We start from the raw sequence: 27,847 nt of genomic DNA, 5'->3' as shown, positions 1-27,847 counted from the left end.
TGATGTCTGATCAGTAAGGTAAAGGTAAAGGTTCCCTTGCTTGAAAGCCAGTCGAGTCCGACTCTAGACAAACACAGAACACTGTTACCTTCCCACCGAAGTGGTCCCTATTTATCTACTTGCAATTTCTTGCTTTCGAACTGCTAGGTTGGCAGGAGCTGGAACTAGAGATGGGAGCTCACTCCATCATGTGGGACCCAGGTCTCGAACTGCTGAACTACTGACCTTCCACAGCCTGCAGTTCAGCGTCTTAACCACTTGAGCCACCGCAGCTCTGATCAGTAGTCAGCTCCTATTGTTGATGCAGCTGGACCTGTAGGTTGTTTTACAGGTAAACTGTTCATTGTTTCTGGCTGCTAGGATGGGGTCTAGTATTTGCTAGACCTTTAATATATGATGACTGGTAATATGTTATAAGAACACACATGCATACAGCTTGCTGCAACATTTCATCTACCCACCTGTTCAGGTCGTACTTGTGCATTAATCAGATGGTAAACCACTGTCTCAGAAAGGCCCATATTGACAAGCAGAAACTCACTTAGGGTCTCTCCATCTTTTAAGATATCCTGGATTCTTATCCCTCTTCCTGGATAAAGACAGAAATGATAAGGAGGCCATCATGAGCTAGTCTAGCAGCAAGGAAACACACGCTCACTTGGCAGTTTTTAGCAAGCTGTTATTCTGTGACTCTCTCAATCCTTATTCCACACCTTCTGCAACATGGGTGTAATAATACTGGCTTATCTCACAGAGGTGTTGTAAACATCATGAGATATTTATTTCATTTATTAGGCTTATATCCCTCCCCCACAGGTAGGCTCAGGGCAGGTCACAACATTCCAATCAGCAGCATAATGACAACAAAACATTAGGATGTAAAGAAACAAACTAATTTAACACATTTAACAATAAAAGATAAAGGACAAAAATTTAAAATCAAGTTATGGTCCAAACAAATCAGATGACAACTAATCAAGGCAGATTCATAGTGCCTCCGGCAGTGATGCTTTGTTGATCTCTGAGAGCAGGGCAAATTGTAATGAGCGCTATATGAGCACTGCAACAGTGCGGGCAGTGGGAGCAGGGGAGGCCAGTATGGGTAGACGACCACCTCCTCAACCAAAGGCCCAACGAATGGCTCCATTTTACAAGCCCTGAGGAATTGTAGTAAATCCCACAGGGCCCTGATTTCAAGCGGGAGCATGTTCTACCAGGCTGGGGCCAGGGCAGAAGAATATTCTATGCTACATGTTTTGAACACTAAAAAAAATGCTGGAAAGGATATTGCAATTAGCAGGACTCTTTTTGTAGAAAAAGCCCAGCAGGAACTCATTAGCATAATAGGCCACACCCAACAGCAGGAACTCATTAGCATATTGGGCCACACCCCTGACAGCACAGCTCATTAGCACATTAGGCCACTCCCCATGTTACCAGAAGTGTGGTTATCCAGCCACACCCACCTTTTGCTTGTTATTCTGCTTACCTTGTTTGTTGTCAAAACCCAGGGCTTTTTTGTAGCAGGAACTCCTTTGCATGTTAGGTCACACACCCCTAATGTAGCCAATCCTAATGAGTTTCTGCTGTTGGGTGTGGCCTATTATGCTAATGAGTTCCTGCTGGGTGTGGCCAACTTGGGAGCCAGCCAGAACTCCGTTCCTGTGCGTTCTTGCCCAAAAATAGCCCTGGCAATTAGATTGAAATTACGTTGGCTGGTAGAGAAAACCGGGGACATGCACAGCATAAACATAACCCGTGGAGGAAGCAACCAAGGAGGTACCACACTCCCCTGCATATCTTAAGTTGGTTGATTTGCCTTAAACAGCCACTTTCAAACTTCAGGGCAGCACTCTTGGCAGGGGAGGGGGAAGCGACACCTGGAAGAAGGTGCAACATTGCAGAGAGGGATAAGATCCTGAGGCAGTTGGATCCTTCCTCTCCTCCCCAGCCAAGGCATAGGTGGATGGAACGTCATCCTTGATTTTCATTGGTTGTTGGGGTGACTGCTCCACCCACCACCTGCCCTGTAATATCATTCTAGACCAGCTTACTTTTATTATAATGATGTTTCCCTGTTTATGGTTTAGGAGGAGTCAGATCAAGATCAAATTACAGGAGGAAGCACCTTTCATTCAATGCTCTACTTATTTCGATGGTCCCTTTAGTTACTGTTTATAGGAAGCTGCAGAGAGGGGCTTGTCCTGGCCACAATTCATTAAGGTCCCACAACCCTACCCCCCCCACAACCCTACCTCCCCCCATGATTGTAGCTCTGAGTCAGAGATGCCTTGTGCTTTCCTTCTTTCTAACCTTGGTGTTGAATTAACATCGCAGTCCACATACAGATCTTTTCATACAAATGACAGTGTACAAGGATCTCCCCATGTACTCTGCTACGGAATAGTTAGTTAGTGGCAGGCTGGGAAGGGGCTAGAGGACAGGATCCTTTGGGAAAGGAGGGGCATTTGAGCGACATTGGTTCCAAACAGGTTAACACATTCATTTAACTGTAAACAGCAATTGAGCGGCTTAAAACAAAAAAGAACTTGAATGTGAATTGACAGTTCTATTGCACGTTACACAAGAGGCTTGGCATTTAGACCACACTTGTTTATTTTTCTGAATGATGAATAGAGTTGGCAAGCTCATAAAAGGAAGACCTGGGATTTCAAGGAGCAGAGAATAAGTTGCAAAGGCCTGGAGTATGGCCCTGGAACTGTACGTTTCAAAGCCTGCAGAGAGAAAGAGTTTTCACCCACCCATCCAAAGAGAAATTGTTTGAGAAACTATTTCTTCAGTTCACCTCTCCAAGATAGTTGCAGTCATTCTAAATGCTGTCTTTTAGAAAGTCCTGAATTCCCCATTGATTTCTCATGACCAGGGCTGGCTTAATCATTATGCTAGGTATGCTTTGGAATTGACCCCCCCCCCCATCAAACTGGGTTACCTGCTGAAGCCTAACTATTTTAGAGTTTTCCTGTATGTGATCCTGTATGTGATCTGCGCTGAATGCTACTGCAGTGGGGGCTTGTTGCTGGTATGTGTGTGACACATAAGTTAGGAAATCTCATCCAAGCACTTGATTGCTAATGTGGCAAATATTAGTATGGGGCCATTAGACATTATATCATCAGCATTTCCCAAATGAGACCCTATAATTTCCCCAATAGAGCACAAGATTTAATACACCAAACATTAGAGTCATAAAACCACTACCTTACAGCATGTCCCCAGAGGTAGATTGGTTGTACATTTCCTTCGATGCATAACAAACTCACAAAAGTTTGCATATCTTGTGACTTACTTAGCAGAATGCAATCTGTGTGGCAAGGCCAGTGCTTGACACCCCCTTGTAATCTTGTAATATCAACAGTTAGCTATCATAGAGGACTGGTGTGCTGAATTTGGCTTGGTGGTTCACAACTTCCATAGACATCACTCCATGCAACTCATGCTGCGCTACAGGATCAGCTGGCCCACTGATGAGCGGCTGACCCACCAAGTCTAAATGGAAAAGTAGCACAGTTATGGTTGCAGGTCATTCCTCAAGGGCTGTTTATGTCATTTGGAGCTGGGTCCAGAGCTGAATGAAGTGCTGGTAGAAAAACATGAGGGGAGAGGGCAGAGACAAGCTCAGGCCAGTGTCTGAATCAAGATGTTCAGCTGAAGTGAGGGATTGGAACAAGGGTGCAGGCAGGCAGCAGGCAGAGGGCCAAGCAAGTAGACTGGGAAGCTGGCAAGGAAACAGGTGGAAAGTCTGGCTGGCAGAGACACCTGGACCTCAGCCAGGGACTTACATCTGACTGTTGTTCAGTAAATATAAGGTGTATCAACCTACATTTCTTCTTCTGAGTGAGGATAGTATTATCAATGGTTTCAAAAAGAAAGAAAACAGAAAGGAACATTACCTGCAATCCTTTCTGGATAAGTCCTCATTGTTTCCATAAACTGGGATAAGGTGCGCAATTCTTCCCAGAGTCTGCCCAGTTGTATTCCAGGGGCTTCCAGTAAAAGTTGTTGAGCATCTTGGTACACTCTTGCTAAACTGAAAGACAGAAAATGCTCCATAGCATTGACAGCTATTTTGTTGAAATTCGTTTCCCGTGGTGCTATCTGATGCTGCTGGAGATACATCATGGATGAAAACATGAACCTGCATTATACTGAATCAGACCATTGGTCCCTTGAGGTCAGTATTGTCTGCTCAGACTGGTAGCAGCTCTTCAGGATCTCAAGTTAAGGTCTTTCACATCACCTACTACCTGGTCCTTTTTAAAACTAGAAATGTTGGGGATTGAACCAGAGACCTTCTGCATGCCAGGCAGATGCTCTGCCACTGAGCTAGGCCCCTCCCCTAGTAACGCTATCACATTCATATGGTTATTTGCTTGGGGCTTTCCCACCTGACTGTTACTCTCCATTCCAAAAGGGAGGGGACCTGAATAAATTATAATCACTCAGAACATATTCCTGAGAGCATGAAAAAATGAATATGTCACCATAAGAACACACCAGGTTTCCTTAATGGATGGTAAATGAATAATAGCATTCTGTCTGTATTCCAAGGATGAGCACTGAACATGCGTGACTTCAAAGAATGTGACTAAATACTTCAGCTGATCATCACTAAAATATAAAAATAAAGGAACTGAAAAGGATGGGTAAACAGCTGCTGCCTGGCAGCTGCTCATGGAAAATGACTCTTGAATTTTGACTTTACTACTTTCTGACCTTGATTTCAAAAAATAAAAAAAAAATCTGAAAGTTGTTATACCGTAGCCCTGGGACAGATGTAACTTCCCAGTTTCTCAACCATGGTTAAGACTTTGGAAGTACTCTATGGGCTTATAGCCTTGTTAACCATGGTGCACCAAGGTTACCTTAAAACCAGATGTTTGAGCTTGTTTAAAATAATGAGGAACACATATACAAAGCTGCCCTATGCTGACTCAGACCGTTGGTCCATCAAGATCAGTATAGTCTACTCATAAAGGCAGAAGCTTGCCAGGATCTCAGGTAAAGGTCTTCCACATCACCTATTACCAGGCTCTTTTAAATGGTGATGCTGGGGGATTACCTGGGACCTTCTGCATGCTAAGCAGATACTCTCCCACTGAGCAATAGCCAACCATGATGATTGGACAGTTGCAAGGCTACACCATATTTAATAACAATGTAGGGCACAGCTCAGGAGGAGGGAAATAATGACAGAGGAAGGTAACTAGTGGAGAAAGGTAGATTACCCTCCATAACCAGGTAGATTAGTGGAGAAAGGTAGATTACCCTCCATAACCAGTCTCAGAGAGGTAGGCTTACACATAGTCACCACCCATGTCAAAAAGCACACTATCGAGGCAACTGAGATAATAGGCTGTATCAGTTTTTACAAGAAAGGACTGAGCTGGAGTTACGGTGAGAGTTCCAGAGTTTGTTCCAGAGAACTAATCATTTAAAACACCTGGGGGGAAATGAGAATATACCAGCTTCAGAGAAATATCCTAGAATAAATGAGTTAATTGTGTCAATACTGCAGAAAATGCCTGGTGTAGAAACTCCTGAGAATGAGGCAGAGTGGTAGAGAAGTGGGGAAACTCAGTGTGGAAAAATTAGAAATACTTACAGACACTTATATGCTATACATGTTTATCTCTATGTCACAAAATTTGCCCACAGCTCAGGCTTATCTGGAGTGGTTTTCATGATGTAATAAAGCAGACATAGCATTTTCAGTCTCTATCCGTGCCATCCTAACCAGAGTTATACTCTTCTAATCCCACGGATTTAAGTGGATTATGAAGGTTGTATTGGGATGGCACTGTAAGTACAATAAGGCATCCTGTAACATATGTTTTCTTAGTCCAAGATGCAAGAAACTCTCTTTGCTTACATTGAATTATTGTAGTTGGACACAACTCCTGGAGACTCTCCACGGGTAGGACTTCTGAAACAAGGATTGTTTATGTTACAGAAAATGCCTTGTAGCCATGGCAGAGTTCCTGCAGAGGGCATTCCCTTGTTTGGGAAATGACCTGGATATAAAGAAATGAAACACAGAAAATTAACCGCTGGTGTTGGTGGTTGAAATAGTTCAGGTGAAGACATAGCATTTCTACAAAGAGTTCTTTCAGAGCTGGTTGTAAGGGGAACAACATAACTATTTAGCATTATGAGCCCCTCTGCCTTCAAAACCACATTTCTAAACAAGGAAGGTGAATTCTAAGGATATGCAGTACTAATCCAGATCTGATCTGAACTACAGCCATTTGTGAATACAACAGGCAGAGGCAAAGGTTCTAGTTGCAGATGCTGGCGGACAGGCAGGGCTGCGGGGGACGGGGGGACGGGGACAGTAATAGACAACCTACCTGCCCTGAGAACTGGGGTAAAGGGTTAGAAGCAGAGGCTTAAGGCTCCCTCCTCCACAATTGCAACACTCACATGCAGTGCATGCAGACACGCATAGATGAAAGAGGGAATCAGCGACAATGAAGGATGTGACAATTTTTCTAAGTACAAGAAAATGGCTGATGCAGAATACAGGAACTCTTAGATGTGTTTATTATATTTAAAGTTGCTGCCCAAGTTCATCCATTCACAAGCAAAGTAGTCTCTCTCTCTCTCTCTCTCTCTCTCTCTCTCTCTCTCTCTCTCTCTCTCTCTCTGTGTGTGTGTGTGTGTGTGTAAGATCTACTTTAAAACAAAACCAATTTTGTTAACCTTGCTTCCCCCATCCACCCACCCACAATATCCTGCTGCACTGCAGTGCTGGAGACATATTTTCTTCTGGTCATGTTCCAACACAAGTCAGCCAGGATGGGAGAAAAATGTTGAAAGAAACCGAGCACAGCATGGGGGTAGGATTTTCCTTTGACTATTCTATTACAAAAGAAAACCCCATTAAGGCTTCTGGAAAAAGAAGCAAATCTCACTCATATTCTACTTCATGCCTTTATGTGCACACTCTGCAAGTAAGAATTTTAATTGCATAGGGATGTTTCCTCCTAAAAAATGTTGCCTGAAATTTGGGATGAAGGATCTCTTGGATGGTATAAAAAGGTACCTTTGCCAGAGCGATTATGCCCATGTGGTTCAGGGAAAGTTGAAACAATTGAACATATTCTACTCCACTGTGTATTTTATGAAACCCTCAGAGTAAAGATTATTCATCCTATCCTACAGGATTTACTGACAAGGCCCTGAGGAAGAACCTGGACAATGTAAAGAAGATCTAACGCGCCGTCTCCATTGGGCATTAATATCATGGGAGCATCACCTGGAACTGTGCTGACTCCATCTTGGACATATGAGATCAGTAACTGATTGAGCACCATTGTTTTAGTGTTGATGTTTTAATATGTTTCATGTTTTAACTATGGCACGGTGAATACCCTGCCCTTGTTAGCCGCCCTGAGCCCACTGGGAAGGGTGGGATACAAATGTGAAAAATAAATAAATAAAATAAATATCATGGATATTCAGACAAGGAAATAAGTAGGAAACTATTATTTGATCCTGTCCTGCAGCTCATAATAAACTGTGCTGAATTTCTAGCAACAGCTCAAAAAAATACGTGTTACACGTGCAGAACAATCTTAGAAATAATCTAGAAGGTCCAGGAGATGCGGAGCAGAATTGTATAACCCCGAGAACACTGATTAAACTGTTATTAGAGTATTGTAGAAATTTAGAGTTTTAGCAATTACTAAATACAGTTTTTATTTAAATATCTGATATTTTATAAATCTTACTAGTATCTTTTTTGTATTGACATACTGAGGTGATTAATTGATTGCAATTGACTTGTGCTGGTTTTATACCAAATAAACACTGATTGATTGATTAGATCTCTTGGATGAGAGGCACAATGTCTGAGAATTTCATCTCCGTTGGAAGGAGGAAAGAGAGAAAGTATACTCTGAAATGCATTTTCAGTTGAAAGCAAAGAAAGGGACTCTCAGATTAACTGCATAATACAATTAGCTTTAATTCCAGAACAAAATTTGAGTCCAGGAGCACCTTAAAAGACCAAACTTTCATGAGATAAAGTTCACTTCATCAGATACAGTATCTGACTAAGTGAACTTTGACTTAGGAAGGCTTAGATTTTGTTGGTCTTTAAGGTGCAACTGAACTCCAGATTGGTTCTGCTACTATAGACTAACATGACTAACCACTGGAAACTAGCTTTAATTTCAGTATAAAAAACCCCCAACTTACATTTTTAAAATGTCATAAGAACCAAGACCATCGTTTTTCTTTCACTTCTCTGACAGAGTCATGCAGTGTGTGTGTGTGTCTGGTGTAGTATGGTTTGGTATAATGGTAGCTTTCTCCCTGCATGAAGAAAGCCACCATGTTTGGGAGAAGTGTTTCAGCTTAGAATTCTAGCTTTTTATAAGGTTGTGCTTAGGGTTGCCAGACCCCCCCCCCTGGAAGTGGGGGTCCCCCGTGCAAGACACCATTAACCCAGCCCAAATCAGCTGGCCATCGGGGGGATTTACCCCCCAAAAGAACGAGGTCCAGCCAACGTTGCAGCAATGTGTCTACATCCCTCCTGACATGACCCGTAAGTGATATTATCATGTCAGCAATGTCAGAGTAACACTCTGGTATTTGGGCAAAAACTCTATGGTAGGAGCCAAATTTACCATAGAATTTTTGCTCAAATACCAGAGCATCACCTGATGGCACTGCATGAAGTCACTTTTGGGTCATGTCAGAAGTTACGTAGACACATCATTGCAATGTCAGCTGGGCCTCCCTCCCGCTCCTGGCAAGTCCCCCACATCCCCTGCCGGTTGCCAGGAGAGACCTGGCAACCATATTTATTTATATTTTTTATTTATTTATTTATTCAATTTATACCCCGCCCTCTCCACCGGAGCAGGCTAAGGGTGGCTTACATAAAAAGTGAATGCATAAATAACAGTTAAAGCTGTTCTTTCTTTTTCCCAGAGGGCAGAGCCAGAAGGTAGGCTGCTGCAGGAAGAGACCCTCATCCTGAGAGAAGGGTGAGTAGTCTAGTGCCACTTGGAACAGTGAGCTAGGGACAGTATATTTTTAGGCGCGTTAGGGCATTTGATTTCTTTTCACCCACTTACTGTTATAATTCTGCACCTTGTTTGTTTGACTTCTTATAAAATAAACTATTTTCATTGTTCACTCTGCTTGGTCCTCATGCCTATTATTGGGCCAAAAGGGAGGTCTAAAGGCCTGGGAAGGTGCTCTGGGCCTTCTCAGAGGAGCCTGGAACCAGAGTGGTGGCAGCGTCAGGTGACACCCTACCTGAGCCGTGACAAGCTCGTTGATCTTTCCCTGATATAATCAGCAGGCATAGGCTGCGGACGGCAAAACTCGAGGACCAAGCCTCTATAAGTTTCAGTTGTTGTTATTGATGGTGGTGGCGGCTCCTTAGTTAAAAGCCTGGTGGAAGAGCTCCATCTTCTGGGAGCCACCACCGAGAAGGCCCTGGCCCTAGTTGTAGCCAGCCTGGCATCCTTGGGACCCAGGAGGGCCAGTCAGTTTTGATACCCTGACCGTAGTGCTCTCTGGGGTACATATGGGGAAAGATGGTCCCTCAGGTATGTCGGACCCTGGCCATAAAGGACTTTAAAGTTAAGAGCTAGCACTTCGAAGCAAATTTGGTATGCTATCAGCAGCCAGTGCAATGTGTTTAGGACAGACTGGATGTGCTCCCGCATGGGGAAGCCCACCAAAAGCCTGGACGTAGCACTTTGCACTAACTGCAGCTTCCGGATTTGCGACAAGGGCAGCCCCATGTAGAGAGCATTACAGTAGTCTAATCTTGAGGTGACCATCACACAGATCACTATTCCCAAGTCGTTGTGGTCAAGGAAGGGAACCCAACTGCCTAATCAGCCGAAGATGGTAAAAGGCTGACTTGGTAGTGGCTGCTACCTGGGCCTCCATTGTAAAGGAGGCATCCAAGAGCACTCCCAAACTCCTAACCCCTGGCACTGGCATCAAAGGTTGGGAGTGGGATCCATACTCCTGGACTGCCCCAGCTCAGGCACAGGACCTCCGTCTTCATTGGATTCAATTTCAGTCAGCTCAGTCTAAGCCAAACAGCCACAGCTTATAACGCCCGGTCCAGATCTTCCAGTCTGGAGTCAGACTGGCTGCCCAACAACAGATAGAGCTGGGTGTCATTCACATACTGGTGACATCCCAGCCCATACCTCCAGGCAATCTGGGCAAGGGCGCACATATGGATGTTGAATAGCATCAGGGAAAGCACCGCCCCTTGAGGCACTTCACAATCCAGTGGGTGCCTTCTGAACATCTGTTCCCCTAGTGCCACCCTTTGTCCCCGACCTTGGAGAAAGGAGGCAAGCCAAGCCCCTGAACTCCTATGTCGGCAAGGCGGTGGATCAGTAACTGATGTTCGACCATGCTGAATGCTGCTGACAGGTCTAACAACAACAGTTCTGCTGATCTGCCCCAATCCAGATGCCCCCGGAGGTCATCCCGATCCAGGTGCCTCCAGAGGTCATGCTTGTTTATTTTTTTGCATGGGAGGTTTCTCACAGTATAGTCCAAAGCAGAATTATACTCTTCTCTGTCTGTTAAAGGGTAAGAGTAAGACAGATATAAACTGTTAAGGATTGCGTGGTCAGTTTGCTTAAAACGAAAGCCAGGAGGTGGGTTGGATTGCTTTAAGTTACAGATGCTGCTCTTACATTCATGTTGGCGATAAACTGGGTTAGCCCTCCTCAGCCAGACAAGGACAAGAAACAATGACAAAGGCCATAGAATCTCAACCAGAAGACGAAGCTGAAAAAGAAACAATGGGATGAATTAATTGTACATACAACCTGCAATCACTGTGACTCCCATCATTCTTATAAAACACAAATCCATCATTCCAGTATATAAGAATTATTTCTGAAGCAAAACTATCGATTACAGTAGATTACAAACCAGCTAGCAAGGCTAAAGCTGTCTAATTAATCACTGTTGCACAACAGGGCAAATTTTTTTGTGGGTGAGTCTTCAGAATATTGTTAAGGAAAAGCAGAGAGATAAGCCTTTTCACAAACCAAGCAGTGTTTGAAAACTCTTGCACCATCCAGGAGCAATCCTAAAGAACTAACATTTGGAGCATTCTGTGTTTTTGTGTATACCAACACAAATCTATGTTTGTTGATGTATAATGCGGGAAATGGAGATGATGAGCAATAATTGTCTCACACTATGGAAACATTACAGCAAAGAAGAGAGAAGTTTCGATTGGTGCCCCGTAATTCATTGTGTTGTTTATTATGCTTGGTGACTCAGGGCCAAGCTGTGTGCTTGTGCTACCTTATGGATGCTGATGCACCATACTTCTCCCTGGTAATATTTAATTAAAGCAGAAATGAGATGTGACAGCATCATATGTTGTGGATGGCATCCTACCTTCGGCCTGAGGACACTTCCTTTAATGTAAGTGGCTCTTACACTGGATGAGCCATTTAAATCGGAGGAAGGAGCCTTAGGCTGAAGGAAGCTTTCTAGTTTTGCTGAGTGAAGTGGATGGAGACAGGTCAGTGTTTCCTCATCTTCAATTCACTGACTGCTGCTTGTGTAAAGTGGAAAATGTTTGTTAATCTGGTATTTCTGAATGCACACAACATGGTGGTGTAATCTGATAAATTATCAAACTCAAAGAGAAGCCATTGGATGTTATTGGACTCCTCATATTCAGAATCTTTTAGGCAGACCTCGGTTCCTGCCGAAGGGCACTGGAGCACCACTCCGCCAGTCAGGAGCCCAGGGGGCGGGCTGATAAGCCCCTCCCCCTGCTCCCACCAGCCATCAGTTGGGACATGGTGGGGGAGCGAAACGTCCCCCCGCCTCCCTGAGCCCTGGTGTGGTGGCCTTGGACTCGTAGGGGCAAATTCCACCTCTCGCGAGAGGTCATTCTGGCTCCCCCAGGTCTCCTTCGGGGCTCCTTAAAAAGTTATGGCCACCGCCGCCATTCTCGGTGGCAGCTGTGATGCCTGCGGGGGGGGGGAAACGTTCTCCTGCCTCCCTGAGCCCCGGGGTGGTGGCCTTGGACTCATAGGGGCAAATTCCACTTCTCGCGAGAGGTCATTCTGGCTCCCCCAGCTCTCCTTAGGGGTTCTTTAAAAACTTATGGCCACCGCCGTTCTTGGCAGCAGCTGCGACGCATGCGGGGGCGGGGTGAAATGTTCTCCTGCCTCCCTGAGCCCCGGGGTGGAGGCCTTGGACTCGTAGGGGCAAATTCCACCTCTCGCGTGTGATGTCCGAGTGGCGTTGCCGCTCGGACATCACACGCGAGAGGTCATTCTGGCTCCCCCAGCTCTCAGGAGGGGATCTTTTAAAAGTTATGGTCACCGTCGCTGTTCTTGCCGGCAGCTGCGACACCCGTGCGGGGGGAGGGTCGGGGCAAAATGTTCCCTTGCCTCCCTGAGGCCCGGGGTGGTGGCCTTGGACTCGTAGGGGCAAATTCCACCTCTCAGGTGTGATGTCCGAGCGGCAACGCCACTCGGACATCACACGCGAGAGGTCATTCTGGCTCCCCCAGCTCTCAGAAGGGGCTCTTTAAAAAGTTATGGCCGCCGTCGCTGTTCTCGGCGGCAGCTGAGATGCCCGCGCGGGAGGAGGGTCAGGGTGAAACGTTCCCTTGTCTCCCTGAGACCCAGGGTGGTGGCCTTGGACTCGTAGAGGCAAATTCCATCTCTCGTGTGTGATGTTCGAGCGAGAGGTCATTCTGGCTCCCCCAGCTCTCGGGAGGGGCTCTTTAAGAAATTATGTCCACCGTCGCTGTTCTTGGCGGCAGCTGCGATGCCAGCGCAGAGGACGGGGCGGGGCAAAACGTTCTTTTGCCTCCCTGAGCCCCGGGGTGGCCTTGGACTTCTATGGGCAAATTCCATCTCTCGTGTGTGATGTTCGAGCGAGAGGTCATTCTAGCTCCCCCAGCTCTCCGGAGGGGCTCTTTAAAAAGTTATGGCCCCCATCGTTGTTCTTGGTGGCAGCTGCAATGCCAGCGCGGGGGGGGAGGGGCGAGGCGAAACGTTTCATTGCCTCCCTGAGCCCCGGGGTGGTGGCCTTGGACTGAAAAACGGCCTGCAGAGCTGCCCCCCTCCCCTCCCTCCTTTTTCAGGCTCCGCGCTAAAAGGCCGGGCCTGAAAAAGGGCCAGCCGAATGTCAATTTCGGCCCCATTATATCCTATGGGCCATTGAAGTCAATGGCAAAAACATAGGGTATATTCTGGGGGCTGGAGGGGAGGTAGTTTGAGGGAGAAGATCCAAACTCGCAGGGTAGCTGCTGGAGCCTCTCCCCAAGATACCAATCAAGTTTGAAGAACATTGGATCAGGGGGTCCAATTCTATGGGCCTCCAAACAGGTTGCCCCATTCCCTCCATTGTTCTCTATGGTGGGGACCCTGAGCTGGCACGTGGTGCACACACACACACACACCCTCCAGGACTGGGCTGGGACACTGCTGCTCTTGGCTGCCGTCTGGCTATGATGGTCTTAGCAGATGCAGGAGCCTTTCTAAAGCAGTTTCTTTCTTCCTTTGCCCATATACTCCCAACACCATGTTGCTCACATCACGTCTTTGAAAATACAGAACTGTTGGACATCTTTCACCCTAATGGGATGATCAGGGTAGTTTCTTTTGGAGGAGACATCAACACTCGACAACATCATTTTTTTTTTGCAACATCTGAGACACTTACAGGGCCTTTGTCTTATAGTTTGTTTATGAATATATATTTTGAACAGGTATTACACAGATGCCAAAGTAAGCGCACAAGCTAGTCTCAAAACAATATTAGTATACTATGCCAAAATCAGCATAGCAAAACACAACACATCCCCTCCACCACCACCCAGTTCTGTTTTCCCTCTGCATGGTAGCATTTCGATTGTGCTGCACATTTGTTTTTTTCTCCACTGTTTCCTGCTGCCCAGTGCTTAAAACCATGCAGAGAAACAAGTATGTGGGGGGGGGGGGACCTTCAGTTTTTCATCACAGAAAGGAAGGAAATCCCCAAGCTGCTCTCTGCTGCTGAAACTGTAAACATGATGTAACAAAAAGCAGTAGGGTATCTACTTACACAAACTTCCTTCTCTGTAGTGTGTGGAAACATCATGGTCACAGAAAAATGGGGAAATGACTATACCCAGAGGTTCAGCAAACCATATTCAGACTCCCCCCCCCCCCAGATGTTTATGTCTCAGGCCCAGGAGATTCTCCTACATAATCTCTTGTAGTCCTCAACTTCAGAGCTGCCACAAGTGTACAAATGAAACACAGTTCTTCTCACCAGAACGCATACATCAGAGGATTTTCATGCCCTTGATAGGCTGGCTGGTGGATGGGCTGAGATTGGTTTCATGCGTAGGGTTGCCAGGTCCCCCCCCCCGCCCCCCGGCCACCAGCAGGGGATAGGGCTGTCAGATCCAGGTCGGGAAACTCCTGGAGATCTGGGGGTGGAGTCTGGGGAGGCCAGGGATCTCCGCGGGGTACAGTGCCATAAAATCCATCCTCCAAAGCATCCATTTTCCGCAAAGGGACTGATCTCTGTAATCTGGAGATAAGATGTAATTCTGGGGGATCCCCGGGTCCCACCTGGAGGCTGGCACCCTGTTTGGAGGGTCTCGCAAACAGTGCAAACTGTCTAGACAAAGCCTTCCTGGGAGGAAATAAAAGTTATTATTCTTTTCTGTTTCCCTCATGGGTGCTGCAGTTATTTTATTCAGAAGCCACTTGGGTTAAATCTGGCAGGTGGAGGGCTGGCGTAGAGACCACACTGGTCAAGCTCTAGAAGAAGAAGAAGAAGAGATTGGATTTATACCCCGCCCTTCACTTGGAGTCTCAGAGCGGCTTACAAACTCCTTTCCCTTCCCCTCCCCACAACAGACACCCTGTGAGGTGGGTGGGGCTGAGAGAACTCTGACACAAACTGCTCTTTTTCAAGGACAGCTAGGGCTATTTTGGGGCAGGAACGCACAGGAACGGAGTTCCGGCTGGCTCCCAAGTTGGCCACGCCCAGCAGGAACTCATTAGCATAATAGCCACACCCAACAGCAGGAACTCATTAGGACTGGCTACATTAGGGGGTGTGGCCTAACATGCAAAGGAGTTCCTGCTACAAAAAAGGCCCTGGGTTTTGACAACAAACAAGGTAAACAGAATAACAAGCAAAAGGTGGGTGGGGCTGGATAACCACACTTCTGGTAACATGGGGGTGCGGCCTAATGTGCTAATGAGCTGTGCTGTCAGGGGTGTGGCCCAAAATGCTAATGAGTTCCTGCTGGGCTTTTTCTACAAAAAGAGCCCAGAGACAGCTGTGCCAGAGCATGTGACTGACCCAAGGCCATGGCAGGTGCAAGTGGAGGAGTGGGGAATCAAACCCATTTCTCCCAGATTAGAGTCCACGCACTTAACCACTACACCAAACTGGCTCATGCTACCTTTGTTTCAAGGTCATTTAAGAAGCTGTCCTCCCCATCAACCAAAAATGGAAGTCTGACATAAATCTAATACAGAAAGAAGTCAAGGTGTTTTCCAACTCAGAGAGAGAGAGAAATCTTTGAATTTAGCTGGCCAAGCAGAAGAGGAAGTAAAGAATCTTACCAAGCTAGTTTCTCCTGCACAGAACAGGAGACGCATTCAGTGACTACTATTCAACATCAAAGTCAGCAGAGGAGAATTTGAAGTGGATTTGGGGCTGGCAGCAGCAACAGATTTTTTCCCCTTCAATTCAAGCACTTGTTTTGAAAAAATAAATAGGGATTTGTCTGAGAGTTATTTGCACAATGAAATCCTATGCAGAATAATGCAATCATATCTTCGTTTATACAGCACTGTTTAGCTCTCTTTCTCCATCTTCCAACCGCCTTAGAATATAGGGTTGCTAACTTTTAGTTTAAAGACTCTTAATGGCTGGCATGTAGAGTCAGGGCAAAAGTTGACAGATCAGGGACATAGCCCAGAGGAATCTGAACAGTTAAGGCAGCCTGAAGTTAGAATCTGGTGTGTCAGGCACAATGGTGGGGTTTAGCCAGGATGGGTGAAGCTTAGCTAGACAAGGGTGGAGGAGAGCATATGCTTGACAGAATTTGGACTTCATTGTCTTTTTATCCTCTAACAGTAACCTACAACACATTTTTACAGATTGGACCACTGAGATATTGGTTTGCTGACTACCCTATCATGAGGCAAAGCACTCCCTGATGTCCTTTAAAGGGTTAATGAGAACAATAAGGGGCCTGGTCTGTTCTGCAGGTGTTATGAGTTGGTTGCTGGGCCTACATGGCTCTTATCTTCAAAACCAAAGTAGTTAGCTTCTCATAAGAACCTGCAGTCGGTGTGATGGTAGGAGGGGGAGAGCCAGAGGTGGTGAGGTAATTTTCTAGAGGTTTTTCCAGAGACCGTGTTCTGATTGTGTATCATTCTCACCTGATGTTGTTTGGCCAAAAATTATAATACAGCTAAGGCCCAGAAGGAGAGACTAGCTGAGATCCGGATTGACTAAAGGCCTAAACTATGACCTGCTTGGATTGCAATTGCTAGCAACGTAGAGAATGCATCTGCTCTGGCCTTTGACTTTGAAAACTAAGGTTGGTGCCATCTAATGCTAGCCCAAAGAGTATTAGACAGTCACGCTAGTTTTTCTTATTTTGTTGCTGCTTGATTCTAGAGTAATGTGTTGTCTATAGAATAAATTCCTGTATTAATGGAATCTGAAATAAACTTTATAAAACTTTTTAAACGTAATGAACAGTCCGGTTACTTGTGTGCAACTGCCCCGAGAGCCCATGGGGTTCAGGGCTGGAGCTCGCTGACACCTATAAATATAACAACCAATCTTATAATTGTTATTTAAAAGTAAACCTAATACAATACTGTACACAAACTGACTCAGGAATTCAGTTCCATTGAACTGAGGGACTGACTTACAAGCAAATTTGCACAGGAGACAACAGCAAGTTGAGTGTTTTATTATTATTTATTTAGCTTATTTATAGCCCATCTCTCTCACTGAGACTCAAGGCATATTATAGAGTAAAGAGAGAGAGAGAAATGTAATCACACAGCATGAATCATCCAGTGAGCAATGAAACAAGACTAGAAATAGAAAATTCAATGACAGTGTGAGCAACAATGAGAACAGCAAACTGGTTAAGGCGAGGTATTGTGTGAGCAGTGCAATATCAATCAAGACTTATCAATCTATCAATCAAGACTTATCAATAGGGTGACAAACTATGGCCACAGACAAGAGAGGTGTTTTTAGGTCCTTGCTGAACTCTCGGTTATATAATAGACCTAAAACCCCTCCAGACAACTTTGTGAGAAGAACTGAGTATGCCCCAGAAGCCAGAGTCTGTTGTGGCAGCAGAGCATAAATTAAGGCATTTGATTTGTACTTCAGTGTATGGTGGCTTATCAGGTACAACATGAAGCAAACCAAAAATATGTCAGTGATACTTGCCTTTACCCTGACTTGGATAGCCCAGGCTAGCCTGATCTCATCAGATCTCAGAAGCTACGTAGGGTTGGCCCTGGTCAGTATTCGGAAGGAAGACCACCAAGGAATACCAGGGTTGTGACACGGAGGCAGGCAATAGCAAACCACCTCTGGAGGTCTCTTGCCTTGAAACCCCCAAGGGTCAGAATAAGTTAGCTGTGACTTGATGGCAAAAAAAAAAAAATTGCCCTAGGCTTCCTAGGTTCCCCCTCTTCCCCCCAAACTCCGACTGGAAACGATTCTCTGTGTTTTGAGTTTTCAGACTTTTACTGAAGGGATCTGGATACTGAGTTAGCAATCTTCTTCCTGATTCCTCAGAACAGAAAACAAAAGAGTAAGTGTTTCACCTTGCTCCGGTTCAGAGCAGCTTCCCGTTCACTGTTTTGTTTCTCATTCAGAGTCACTGGAATGCCCCAGCATAAATCTATGCAGTCTGCACTGTGAAAGTTCAGTGCTGTTTAGGTGCAGAGCATTCTGGCCCGATTGAGAGAAATGCATTTGTGGTGTTTTGCCGGAGCAGATCCAGAGTCTTAGAACCTCGCAAGAAAAAAAGAAGAAGAAAGGGGGAGCATTTCAAAGAAGGAGGTCAAAGCCAGGAGTTTCAAATGTTGTTCGGAGACAGAAAAACTATCAACAGTGTGAGGCTCTCTTGAAAAGGTTTGATTGTCAGTATAGAAAGGATTTACTTGTATGGATGAGGGCTACTGCTGGAGGCCTGAAGGAGGCAAGTGCACAAACGTCCATTAGACCTGTTCCTTCTTCCCCACTCCACATGGCAAATTCTCTTTTTGGTCATTGCTTTCTTAAATTCTCAAAGCGACTTAAAAATATAAACTATATCAATGCCACACATCAACATACCATATTATTCCTTCAGTCCCTTTATTTCAACCCAAAGCTCTATTTCTCTGCGGCCTTGCTCAGTGTTCCCTCTAAGCTGAGTTAGTGTGAGCTAGCTCACAGTTTTTAAGCCCCTGGCTCACACGTTTTTGTCTTTGCTCAGGAAGGGTGGCCCCAGAGTGAATTAATTTTTGCAGTAGCTAAATCGCTCACTCACGACTTTAATGCCAGGAGCTCACAGAGTAGAATTTTTGCTCACAAGACTCCACAGCTTAAAGGGAGCATTGGTCTTGTTCCAGATCCTATCTAGCTCCTTCCCCAGGTCTGCACCCAGGGAAAGACTGGGATGCAGAGCTGCTTAGTAGACTGGAGACAGGATCGCCAGCTGTAGCTGTCAATCCAATGAGAGAATTTGGGGAGGGGCAAGGACAATCTCTTTGACACCGCACCAACATGATTAATCCATAGAATTTGGGGTGAATCCTACAGCATTAGGCTGATAGACTGACAGCACTTCCGGTTTGGTGCTGTAAGTCACATTGTGCGTTGGCACATCACCAAACAGCTACCCCAGTTCCCCCCACTGGCCTGTGAAACAACAGTAGGGACTGGGGAGGTACCACCCAGGAGCTTTCCTCCTCCCCCGCAGAAAAAAATTGCCCTGTCTGTTTACTAGAGGCTTAATGGGATGTTATTTACCTCCATGCCATGAAGAGCCTCAGCTGTCCATTTCTGTACATTAAGCCTCTATTAGAGGAAAAGAACTTTTTTTCCCTCCTGATCTGTTGGCAACCCTCACTGGGAGTGGGCTTCAGGATTATGCACAGAGCTGGATTGGCCATTAAGTCAGTGGCCTGAGGGTGACCGCCTACCGGAGCTGTACCTATCCTGGGGCAGGTTCACACAAAATGGGTAGGAGCCACCAGCACTGGAAGGTGGTGGCCCCTGCATAGGGGGTGGGAGCCACTGCTACCATAAGCTTATGGCCTCTGCCTTGTAGGAGCCTGTGCCCCCTGCACAAAGTGGATGGGTGGGAAGTGGGTTTGAGCCACCGCAGCTGCACGCCCCAGTGGCCCCTAGTCTGCACAATGTGGCCGGGAGCTATGGGGAGTCTGCTCCTTCCCTCCCCCCCTTGTCAGGGGTGGGGCTGGACCTTCTTTTCTCTCTTTCCATGGGAAGGGTTTTCCATGGCTGTTTTAACCCCCCTTCCTCAGCCTGCTCTAATCACACATTCCTTTCCCACATCTTCTTTCCTTGTTTCCAAGAGTCGATCCACAGAGAAGCATATGACCAAAGATTTCCCCCGTACACCAGTTTGTTAATTAAAATAATTATATACATCTTTCTCTCTATTTATTCCCATCCAATATTTATATCTACCTTTCTCTTAAAGCAGCATTCCGTGCACCTTGGCATTTAGTCATGCCGGCCACATGACCACGGAGAAGTCTTCGGACAGCACTAGCTCTTCAGCTTGGAAACACCCCCTAAAGTCAGATTCAATTGGCTTTCGAGCAAGGGAGACCTTTACCTTTACCTTTCTCTTAAAGCAGCTTACAAAAGCATGTACCAAAAAAATCAAATGAAGATACAGCTCAAACAAGTTACAATCATAATTGCCCTTCGTTCCTGACTTCCTGTTGATCTCATGGGGATTATTTTTCTGGAGGTGAACCTGACTGGGAGAAAATCAGGTCAGTGGGCAGACTGCAGGGAGGTAAGATGTCAGGGAACAGAAAGGGTTCATCACTTCTTCCTGTGTTTAATCTGAATTCCCCACCCTCTACTTTTTGTGCACATATGAATATGATTAACTGCCTTTTACCAAGTCATCAATCTTCTTCCCCATACTATGCATTCTGACTGGCAGTGGCTTTCCTACTTACAGTATTCCTGTCAAGGTTTATCCTGGCCCAACCAGTACAACAGGGAAAAGACTTTTCAGACATCTTCTTAAGAGAGGAGCTTTCCATGGTTTGCACTATGCCCAAGCACTCCAGAAGCTCCTGGTATAGACATCATGCCTCCTCTGTAATTGTAACTTCCTGTTCAATTCCTCTAGAACCAACAGACTAGGAAACCCCTGAGTGGACTCGTCCACCTCCTGCACCTCCAGAATCATCCCCCCCCCCAGACCCCAGGAAAGGAGGAGGAGGAAGACCAGAGCTGAAGCCTGAACCAGGTGAAGAAGTGCACATTTGGCAGTCCAGGGCCACCACCCCACATTCAGTAAGAGCTCTCAAGATCCTTGCAGAACTGGGAGAGGGTGGGACTCTCAGTTTCCTATACAATTCTGCAGTTGAGCCTCTGACTGATTCCGCAAAAGCAGTTGTTCCGCCCTCGGTCTCCCGTTTCCCCTAGGTTGTACTACTCAATTTCCCACTATTCGCATTTTGACCCACATCTCCTTAGGATCAAGAAGATGCGGGGGAAATGAGGGGGAGATGCAGGTCCAAATGTGGGCATGCAGCAAATAGTGGGAAGTTGAGCAGTACAACTGGGGAAAATGGGAGACCGAGGGCGGAACAACTGCTTTTGCGGAATTGGTCTCAGTTTTTGCTGTTTCAGCATCTCCTTTCGACCAGCTTGTGCTTTAGCCTAGAGAGTAGCTGACTGCTAAATTCCAGCCTTCTAGGGCCTTTTGGCCTGCCTGCCTGCCAGCCACTTATTGAGATTTTTAGTCTCCAGCTTCAGTTCCTACTCCTGCCTTCACATTCAGATCCTACCCTGCTTGTTTGTTGCCTGTCTGTATGCCTGTGGTCCTTGAACTTTGCTGTCAATTTGCCAGAACAGGATAATCCCCCAATGTTTGTTTTGGGTGATATGTGTTAAATCGTCTTCCTTGTGGAGGTTTTTAATGCCATTGTTTATAAAACACTCAGAAAAATGAACACATTTTTTAAAACTAATGGACAATTTAAAAGTATCCCATGATCAGGATGGATTAAATAACAACACATCACATATCAGTGTAGAATTCAAAGGCTATGAACTATACATGTTAACTGTATTTCTCCATACCAGCACAAATACACTAATGATTTACCTTCTGTCGTTTCCTAAGTATCCAATTTTTCCATAGCAGAAGTCTGACCTGTCGGAGGAATCTCATTCTTCTTATGCATCGGCAGCATTCCAGACTCGTAGAAGAGAAATCTTCTGCTGTTATCTTCTCACAGACAACTGAGTTCTGAAAAGAAACATAACAAATGTATAACCAGATATTCCTTGAGGGCTTTAACCAAAGTCCACCTGAACCAGAAAATCTGTTGTACGATGCAGGTAGGATGTACATTGGCTGTGTGCTGAGATGGAACTAAACTATATACTTTGTTTTTGCAGTCTTTGTGTTTGTAAGCATTTTGCTAGGAATAACATTAATATCAAAATGTTCTGTGGCTGCATCCACTCTGTGAAGATTCTGAGTGCCAAGGCATTTGCACTGGCAACAGAGCATCCAAACAGGAGTTTCTCACAAGACTCAAGGTGGATTACAAAATACAGAAAACAATTCAATGAGACAGCCTAAGACATCCAATAAACAGTACAATAAAACTAGGATTACACAAGAGGAAAACAATGTAAAAAAACCAGAGTAAGGCATGACATCTTAAGGCAGAAAGTAGGTTACGAAAGTAGAAGATAATGTAGTAAAGACAAGATGATAGCTACAATAAACATTGCAATAGACTATAATCCTATCAATATATTTAATTATCAACATGGCCCCATCTATGGATACTTAAATCAGGAGGCGGGGCCATGAACAGACCGGACAGATCGTTCTATCAATCTAAAAAAGCCCCAGATTTTCAGAAGAACCTGAATTTTTTTAAAAAAACCAAACACTTGGGTGGGACCCATTAAAAAAAAATAGAAGCATTAGCTATAGCTTTAAGAACCAAATGCCCTCTGAGACCTCAGTGGCTACGGCTAGGTAATGACAACAGTATTACCAACCTTCAAGCCTTGGTTTCTCTCAGTAAAAGGCTGGGGGAAGGGCCCTTTCCAGGGCTGTTTGGGCCTTCAAGAGAGGACTTATAACTCTGCCACAGGGAATGGTCTAGACACTTACTTTTGTTTTTGGAAAAATGAAAACTGCAACTAGTACATTGTTGCGATAGCTTGTCATATTTTAATCTTATATCACTCTAGCAATTCTTGAATTTTGTTTTTAAGTCTGAAAAAGCCTGCTCGTATATATGGGGGAAATGGTGCCCATAGGAGATGAAGCAAGGAAAATGGTGTTGCCATGTGGGCAGGGACTGCAAAAATGCACACCTTCCTGTCCACGCAGCATCTAAGGAAACATTGGCCGCTACTTTGTGCAAAAGATCCCGCTAACTCAGATTTTGGAAAGGTCTCAGGGGAGCATGGTAAAACATGGAGCAGAGGATGGCACTTTGTGGATGCTTTTCAAAACAACTCTAGAGGGCTCTTCTGCATTCTCATTTTTGTCACTCGTTTGTCCCTGTTGCTTTGGGTTATCCCCCCCCCCTTTTCCACATGTGTTTTGCTCCCTCTGGGATCACCTATGTGGAAACGGCCCTGGTAATTGATAAGTGCGGCAGGAAGATATTGGCCTTCCTCTGTTATTCGTTATCACTATCAGTATCTGGTGTTCCAGGGTATACCATCCTTTTACATGGCATTTCTATTTATCTGTTATAGTTTATCATTGTTAGTATACGGTTCCTTCACATAATTGCCTATTTAAAAAAAAAAAAACTCTCTGGGAGCCAAATTAAACAAGAGGTCTGCAAAGCAAAAGAATGCACACAGGAGACTTTGCCCTCACACAGGCTGCTACCTATGCAAAAGAGCTATGCATGCTCAGTCAGTACCCCGGGGGTCTATAGCCTGGGAGGTGTTGCTCTAGCATGCTAATTAAGCACAATGGCTTTGGACAAGGTAGCAGCCCAGATTAAACAAGAAGGTAGGTGTGCGAGCACAAAATCCCATGAGTGAGTTCTTTTACCATCCCAGCTTCACATTTATGCCAGGCCTTAGGTGGTAATGATCACCACATCAGGCAGCAGTGAATTCCATACATTGATTATTTAATGTGTGACAAAGGGCTTTGAGAGACTTGATTCTAGTACCAAATGCCTCCATTGGGTGACTTCCATGTCTAGTATTATGGGTGGGGACAGACAGGGGGAGATGCAATGTCCCTTGTAACACTTCCTGTTGCTTCTCACTTTACAGATGTTCTCTTTTTATTGTGTGGAACTTGACTACAGTTACCACTATACAACTGCTTTAAGCAGCTGTAGAAATCTACCGTGGGTATTTATTTTTTGCGGGTGGTCAGGAAGGTATTTATCCTGTAGCAGGGCTGGGAGGATGCCAGGCACCTGGCTGTGCAAAAATTGGCTCCTGTGAATTAGCAGTGTCTGCTGCAGTGGCTCAGTGGTTAAGATGCTGAACTGCAGACTGGAAGTTCTGCAGTTCGAGACCTGAGTGCCGCATGACGGAGTGAGCTCCCATCTCTGGTCCCAGCTCCTGCCAACCTAGCAGTTCGAAAGCAAGAAACTGCAAGTAGATAAATAGGTACCGCTTCGGTGGGAAGGTAACAGCATTCTATGCGCCTTGGCGTCTAGTCATGCCAGCCGCATGACCACAGAGACATCTTTGGACAGTGCTGGCTTTTTGGCTTGGAAATGGAGATGAGCACTGCCCCCTAGAGTCAGATTTGACTAGCTTTTGAGCAAGGAAAGCCTTTACCTTTTACCTTCTCAGAGAAGGCTGAAGTTGGTTCATAGTTCCTTACTTGTGGCTTATTTATGAATCCAACCACAAAAATGGAGGATCATTTCAAAGCTCTGGACCACGACAAATCAGACACCACCACATTCGGGAGACTCTGCCCTCTGAGAGGACATACACTGTTTCCTAGTCCAAAGCCCAGTTCTTGTGCCAGCTGCTCCAAAGGTGTTCCCAGGATCAGGAAACAGCATATGTCCTCTCAAAGGGCAGAGTCCCCTGAATGTGGGGGAGGGGTATGGTGTGTAGTGGTCCAAACTTTATTTTGGGGTGCAGAGGACATGCAGCCATTCCAGTTCCTTATTCAAATCTTCTTTGCAATACAGACTTCTTGGTGGTGACCCAAATAGAAGCTCATAGAGCCAAAACCAGTGTTTGGACCCAGCACTACTGTAAGCCTTCTTGCAGGAGGCAGTGTCTGGAGGGTGATGATATGTGATTTGAGGTGGTCCAAAGATTTTTGGGGGGTGCAGTTTGACCCCAATGTGATTCCTGCAAAGAGGTGGGAGTCAGAAACCTCACAGCCCTTGGGAAAACAAAGTTATGTTATATTGTTATTGAACTGTCCACTTGCGTTAAAGTTACAGAGAGTTTCGCAGCATCCTAAGGACAAATATACGTGCACTGGTTAAAACTGATACCAGCATAAATCTGTCTTAGAACAGTCATGAGACTCTCTGTTGATTCTGCTGCAAAAGACTATGGACCAAGACAGATATGGCCAGGGTAAACTGCACATGTTTGTAGCTGTGTTTCAGACCGATACTGTACAGGAAGGGGAGAGGGAACTTAACCCTTTAACCTCTGTCCTGTGATATCTGTGCACAATTTCACTTCTACAGACAGATAGATTTCTGTGACTGTTGTCACATCTGTTTCAGTTCTAAACCAGACTGCTTCCACATGGGGGGCTATTTCCCATTTTGATCTCATTGCTGCTGCAAAGGCATTTGAAGGCAACAAAGCTTCCACTCGGGGGCTTTCCCTGTGCTTTCCCCCTTGCACCTGCCAGGTTTCTGCCCTGGGGAGGCCTGTGTTTAAATGTACACCAAGTCAAGAAACTCTGTAGGCCTGTGTTTGTCACTCTCTCTCCACCTCATCGACCTTACAGAGCTGTTGTGAGGATAAAGCAAAGAAAGAGAGAATGAACCCTTTGGAAGAACGACAGAATACAGATCTCACAGGTGGATGGGAAAGGACTTGTGCACAGAGCTGGCAACTTTTCAACTGACTTCTTTAGCTGGGCCTTCAACAACAGCTTGATATGAAACCCCATTGTTTGTTCTTATGTTGTGAAAAGCACCACCTGCTTCTTTCTGGCACTGAGACCTGCAGTTGTGGACCCATCTACAGAGGCCACTGGAAGAGCTGAAGGGAGAGCTGCTGCCTGAAGGGAAAGAGTCATGTCCTTGCGTCTACCCCCAGAGAAAATGTTCATTGTAGACAAAGAAGCGGAGTAATCATAAAATATTTATGACCTAGGAGGTCAAAGCTCTTTTGAGTTGCATTTAAAGTTACGTTATAAGATTTTTCCTGTTTGCCTGTAAATATCAGCTCTTGTTCTCTTTACGAAACTGATATTCATGGAACAGGAAATGCCATGAAATAATTGGACTCAGCTATTCCTGTACGAGCACAAGTACTTATGTGTCTGGTAAGTGTGACTTTATAAAAATTGAAAGACGTGCAAGAGAAGAAAGAGCCAGGATTTCTTATGCACTGGAAAAGCTAACATAGATGAAGTCATAGCAACTTAATTGCAGTATTGCTTGATATTCTTGGATTTTACTTTGTTTTTTAAACGCTTTAATAGATTTACATTTATTTATTTTTCATTTGTGCAATTTTTAACCTACCCTTACCCGCAAGCAGGCTCAGGGCGGGTTATGGTACAACAGCAAGACATATAAAAACAATTCAATATAATTTAAGTTAAAAATTAGAACCCCAATTTAAACTCCCTGATGGTGAGATGGTAACTTGTCGACCGTAGGGATATAACTGTGTGCAACTACAGAATGGGCCATCGAGATCATGATTGAGCCCAGCCCCCTTCTAATAATACAAGCTGGTATCATAATTAGCCTGGCTGGTTGGGAAAGGGGCTGGTTGGAGCAGGGGAGGTCAGATGTAATGAGACACCCACCGCCTCAGCCAGAAGCCTGGTGAAACATTTTACAGACCCTGTGGAATGGTAATAAATCCCACAGGGCCTTGATCTCAACTGGGAGTGTGTTCCACCAGGCCGGAGCCAGAGCCAAAAAAGCTCTGTCTCTGGTTGAGGTTAGGCGGATGTCCCTTGGGCTGGGGATTACCAGTAGGTGTTGTTTGGCCGAGTGTAAGGCTCTTTGGGGAACATATTGGGAGAGACAGTCCCGTAGATATGTTGGCCCCTGAATGCAAAGGGTTTTAAAGGTTAATACCATAACCTTGAACGGAACCCAGTATACAATTGGCAGCCAATGCAGCTGGCAAAGCACTGGCTGTATGGGTGCCCACACCGATGTCCCAGACAGAAGGTGTGCTTCTGCATTTTTCACCAGCTGAAGTTTCCGAGGCAGATTCAAGGGCAGCCCTGCATAAAGTGAATTGCAGTAATCCAGTCTGGAGGTGACCATTGCATGGATCACCGTAGCCAAGTCACAGGGGGACAAACAAGGAACCAACTGCCTGACCAACTGAAGAAGATAAAAGGCCAATCAGGCAGTAGTTGTGACCTGTGCCTCTACTAAAAAGGAGGCATCCAGAGTCACCCCTAAAATCCTTACTGCTGGTGCAGACACTAAAACTGCCCTGCCATGGGTTGCGAGTTGGATTCCCGAACCCACACCCCCATGTCATAGATGCAGGACCTCTGTCTTCGATGCATTTAGTTTCAGCCAGCTCTGCTGTAACCAACCAGCCACAGCCTCCAAAGCCTTGGCCAAAATATCTGGGGTGGAGTCCGTCTGTCCATCAACAGATACAGCTGGGTGTCATCAGCATAATGGTGACAACCCAGCCCAACCCCCTGGATTAACTGGGCAAGACGTGCATATAGATGTTAAACAACATTGGGGAGAAGATTGCCCCCTGGGGGACACCATATACCAAAGGGTAATGTGGAGACACCCTCTCCCCAAGTGTCCCTCTCTGTCCCCAGCCATGGAGAAAGGAGACCTGCCACAGAAACACTGTCCCACTAATCCCTGTCTTGGCGAGGCAGTTGGCCATCAGGTCATAATCAACTATGTAAAACGCTACTGTCAGGTCAAGCAGCAACTGCAGCGCTGACCCACATCGATCCAGGTGCCTCCAGAGGGTACCCGTGAGGGCAATCATTGCCATCTCCGTCCCATAGCCAGGGCGGAAACCGGACTGGAATGGGTCCAGGATAGAGGTGTCATCCAGAAAAACCTGGAGCTGTTCCGCCACTGCTCTCTCAGCTAATTTACCCAGGAACAGAAGATTTGACAGTGGGTGGTAGTTGGCTAGGACCAAAGGGTCCAGTGATGTTTTTTTCAAGAGTCGTCTCACCACTGCCTCCTTTAAAAACCCTGGGAAGGTCCCTGAAGTCAGGGATGAGTTAATCATCTCCCCCAGTTGTTGTTCAGTTGCACAGTCGAGTCCGACTCTTCGCGACCCCATGGACCAGATCACACCAGGCCCTCCTGTCTTCTGTCATCCTCTGGAGTTTGCTTCATTTCATGTTTGTTGCATTGATAACACTTTCTAACAATCTTATCCT

The 27,847-nt window shown here is 45.6% G+C and overlaps 1 protein-coding gene across 1 annotated transcript in view; it reads right to left on the bottom strand.

Moving 5' to 3' along the window:
* The window catches only part of ABCA4 (ATP binding cassette subfamily A member 4), a 175,784-nt gene extending 148,337 nt beyond the window's left edge, over positions 1–27,447 (bottom strand). The window contains exons 1-5 of the mRNA XM_015413325.1: positions 27,211–27,447; positions 10,704–10,797; positions 5,891–6,032; positions 3,912–4,048; positions 462–589 (exon numbers count right to left, since the gene is read on the bottom strand). Coding sequence (XP_015268811.1) covers positions 462–589; positions 3,912–4,048; positions 5,891–6,032; positions 10,704–10,797; positions 27,211–27,447 — 738 coding nt within the window. The remainder of the gene's footprint in view (positions 1–461; positions 590–3,911; positions 4,049–5,890; positions 6,033–10,703; positions 10,798–27,210) is intronic.
* Positions 27,448–27,847: the final 400 nt, after the last annotated feature.

Source organism: Gekko japonicus, unplaced genomic scaffold (genome assembly GCF_001447785.1).
Source record: "Gekko japonicus isolate JY-2015 unplaced genomic scaffold, Gekko_japonicus_V1.1 scaffold70, whole genome shotgun sequence".
In the NCBI taxonomy this organism is placed as follows: domain Eukaryota; kingdom Metazoa; phylum Chordata; class Lepidosauria; order Squamata; family Gekkonidae; genus Gekko; species Gekko japonicus.
Note: the sequence above shows the minus strand (reverse complement) of the source record. Positions and strands in the feature narration are given on the sequence as shown.